The sequence below is a fragment of the Nestor notabilis genome, unplaced genomic scaffold (genome assembly GCF_000696875.1).
Source record: "Nestor notabilis isolate BGI_N333 unplaced genomic scaffold, ASM69687v1 scaffold24703, whole genome shotgun sequence".
In the NCBI taxonomy this organism is placed as follows: domain Eukaryota; kingdom Metazoa; phylum Chordata; class Aves; order Psittaciformes; family Psittacidae; genus Nestor; species Nestor notabilis.
In genome coordinates, this window is record NW_009922703.1 from 2454 (window position 1) to 5704 (window position 3251).

At 54.6% G+C, this 3251-nt stretch overlaps 1 protein-coding gene across 1 annotated transcript in view; it reads right to left on the reverse strand.

Annotated features, from left to right (window-relative positions):
• Positions 1-3251, reverse strand: part of LOC104403576 (phosphatidate phosphatase LPIN3-like) — a 6819-nt gene that overhangs the window by 2375 nt on the left and 1193 nt on the right. Inside the window, 4 exon segments of the mRNA XM_010011764.1 lie at positions 1422-1536; positions 1700-1820; positions 2516-2623; positions 2796-3031. Coding sequence (XP_010010066.1) covers positions 1422-1536; positions 1700-1820; positions 2516-2623; positions 2796-3031 — 580 coding nt within the window.

Below are 3251 nucleotides of genomic sequence, written 5' to 3' on the forward strand. Positions count from 1 at the left end.
GACGGAGCGGGGGCGTGGGGGGGCAGCTGGGCACCAACAGCACTGCCAGGGGCTGCCGGGGGCTGTGAACTCTGCTCCGGGTCACTGCCAGCAAGAGAACAAACAGCGGCAGCATCAGCAATAGCTTTGGACGTACCTGCTGTAGGGGCATTGCTCAAGGGGGTCTGAGCTCAGCCAGCAGGGACAAGCCTCACCTCCTGGGGAAGTAGAGAGCTGCCTGCTCCTCAGCCAGGCGGCAGAGGTCTGCCAGGCCAACATCACTGGGACCCGCGTTGGGACTTCTTGTGATGGCTCCTCAATGAACAGACAGAAGGGAGAGGGCTTAGCTGAAACTCCTTTCCAATCACCTTAGCATCTATCAAGGAAGCTAAAGGCATTTCCCTCTGTCATATCTGTGTATCATTTAAAGAGGGCATCTCTTATTTGAAAATCTGCCTTAAATCAACAGCAACAGAAGTACCACAAGACACCTGCACTGACATGAGACCACTTGCCAAAAGGACACAAAGGCCAGGCCAGGCTCCTGCCTCTGTTCTGCTTTGTCAACATGAAGGTGCTGTTTGAAGTGAGCACCGTGCAAGATAATGCTTTGTGATCTCCCTCTTTACCCAATGAGGAATCCCAAGTGTCTCTTCTTCAGGGAGACAATTTCATTCCCAAATTATGCTGCCTGGAAGAGTGAGGGTGGTTAGGACAGGTAACAAGGATAAAATTCCTTAAATACACTGTCAAAGGAATCATTCCTCGCTCTGTGTGGTTTTCCACCTGGCTTCGTATGCTTGGGATGAAGACACGAGCTGGGCCAGGTGCTGCCAGACTCTTCAAGTTAAGGTATGGCCTACACTGCTGAGAAATCTTCTAAACATGCAAAAAGCAGAGACATCCAAGCATGTACCTCAGGAACCATAAGGCAAGAAAGCCTTCCTAGGGAGCTGAGTGGGCACTGAAAGGAAGAAACCTGAGGCATGTCTCTTCAAAGCAAAGGAGGTGGTAGCACAAGGAGAGGGCAAAGCAAACACATCACACCTCGAATGCCCAGGGCAGTCCTGGGCAAGTTACACTGAATGAAGAACCCAGCCCTCCATGCAGGTCAGATACACCTGCAGGCTCCAACACTGCTCCCAGCAGCACCAGTCACCATGCACCTTGTCTCCTCTGGCCTTCCAGATGGGGCTCAGGGCCCTCTGAGTTCACCTGCCCCAGAGCAGCATCTGGCTGAACCTCTGGCACCACGCTCCTGCCTCCCTCCTGTGGGGGTAAGGGGGTGTCCGAAAAGCTCTCTGCCCTCACAGCACTGGGGACATCCTGCAGCCTGGAGAAGCCGTTCCCATCCCGTGGTGCAGGTGCTGGCTCACTGACAGACACAGCAGAGGAACAGGGCATGGCCTGAGGTCCTGCTGGGCATGGACCTCCTCCCAGACCTTCAGAGGTGGCAAAAAGATGGTTTGCCTCATCCTCTGGGGCCAGTGCCACAGAGATAGTGGTTTCTGCAGTAGCAATGGTCTTTATGGACTTGGCTGGTTCGGATTTATTCACCTAAGGAAAGCAGAAGAACAGGTTTGAGAACGGGAAGTTGCCCAAAGCATCAGTCCTGCTTAGAGGACACCTCCTCTAAGGCTGCCTGGCCACAGCCTCTTCCACTGTCCTTGAGACACCCCCTGCCACTGGCTGCTGGAGAGGAGCAAGAGCAGGGGCTCACCTGAGGGAGCCTTCCCCAGGCCCACTGCATGTGGGACTCAGTCCCCAGAGCAAAGCTCTCCTGTGGCCTGATCTCCAGCTCAGAATCACTTCTGGGAGAAGATGGATGGCTCAGGATGGGGCTACAAGAAGAAAAGACAGCGTGAGACTTCATCTACTCTACAGCCCTGTGCTTTCCTATCACTGCACGGACACTGAGGGCTAAGAGCCCTGTAAGGCTGCTTTCCTATAGAGTCACTTCTGCCCCCTGTCACTTACAAACAAGCAAGTCTTATGGGTTGAACTCTAACAGGTTCAAACTGAAACAGGGGAGATTGAGATGAGCTCCTGGGCAGAAGCTCTTCCCTGTGAGGGTGCTGAGGCGCTGGCACAGGGTGCCCAGAGAAGCTGTGGCTGCCCCATCCCTGGCAGTGTTCAAGGCCAGGTTGGACACAGGGGCTTGGAGCAACCTGCTCTAGTGGAAGGTGTCCCTGCCTGTGGCAGGGGGTTGGGACTGGATGAGCTTTAAGGTCCCTTCAGCACAAACCAGTCTGCGATTCTATAACCTGAGGCCAAAGGAAGCAAAGTGCTATGCTACCAGTTGCCCAGAAGCAGCTCAGCAGCAGAGCCCTGTGCACACAGACTTCTTGTGTCTGTGACCATGGCCAGAAGTGCCCCTTGGGGGCTCTCAGCTTTCCTCTAGCCACACCATATGAGGCCAGGAAAACCTTCCTCTCCTGCCACCCCCAAGTCCCTTTTCCATACCACCCTCCCAACCACAAGGCATGTCCCCTGCTGTCACCAAAGCCAAGCAGATCACCCTGGCTCTGCCCGTTACCTGTCTGCAGAGGCCAGCTCCCCGTCAGAGTAAGGGTGCATCTCTGGGGACTGCAGAGACACGGTTCCTTCTTCAGGGAGATCAGCAAAGGAGAAATACACTGAATCACTGCAAAGAGGGAAAGAAGTCCATGATGCTGCTTTTGGGCACCAGCCTGGAAAGCTGGCAATACCCAGCTTCCCCATTTCCACTGGCTTTCTACTCCACAGGAGGCTGGGTCCAACTTGGAAACACTTTCCCCATGTTTCAGTTCCACTGGGTGACAGCAAGTGAGAATCACCTTGGGGCTGGCAGCTCACATGGCTCCTCCATGGACATGTCACTTCTGGTCTCCTCGCAGCCTTCTAACGCCATGTCTGACACTTCCTTCCTCTTGGGCTTTCTCCTGCGTCGCCTCCTCTTGCGCAAGGTCACTTCAGCACTGGCAGCCTCCTGCCCATAAGGAGGCTGAGCATCCTCCTCCAGGCTCTGCTCTGTGGGGATGGGGGACGTGCAGAGACGGGAAGGGATGCTGCCCTGCAGCAGGGATGAGAGAGCCCATCAGCGCCAGCATCCTCCTTTCCAGCCTGGCAGCTCATGGCTCTTGTCTACGCAACATACTCCACCAGCACAACCAACACCGTGGTTGGACTTGATGATCTTAAAGATCTTTCCCAACCTAGATGATTCTACGGAGCCCTCAATTTGGGGGGGGCGTTCATGGCTAGGCCTGAAAGGAAATGCTTTGTATATACAA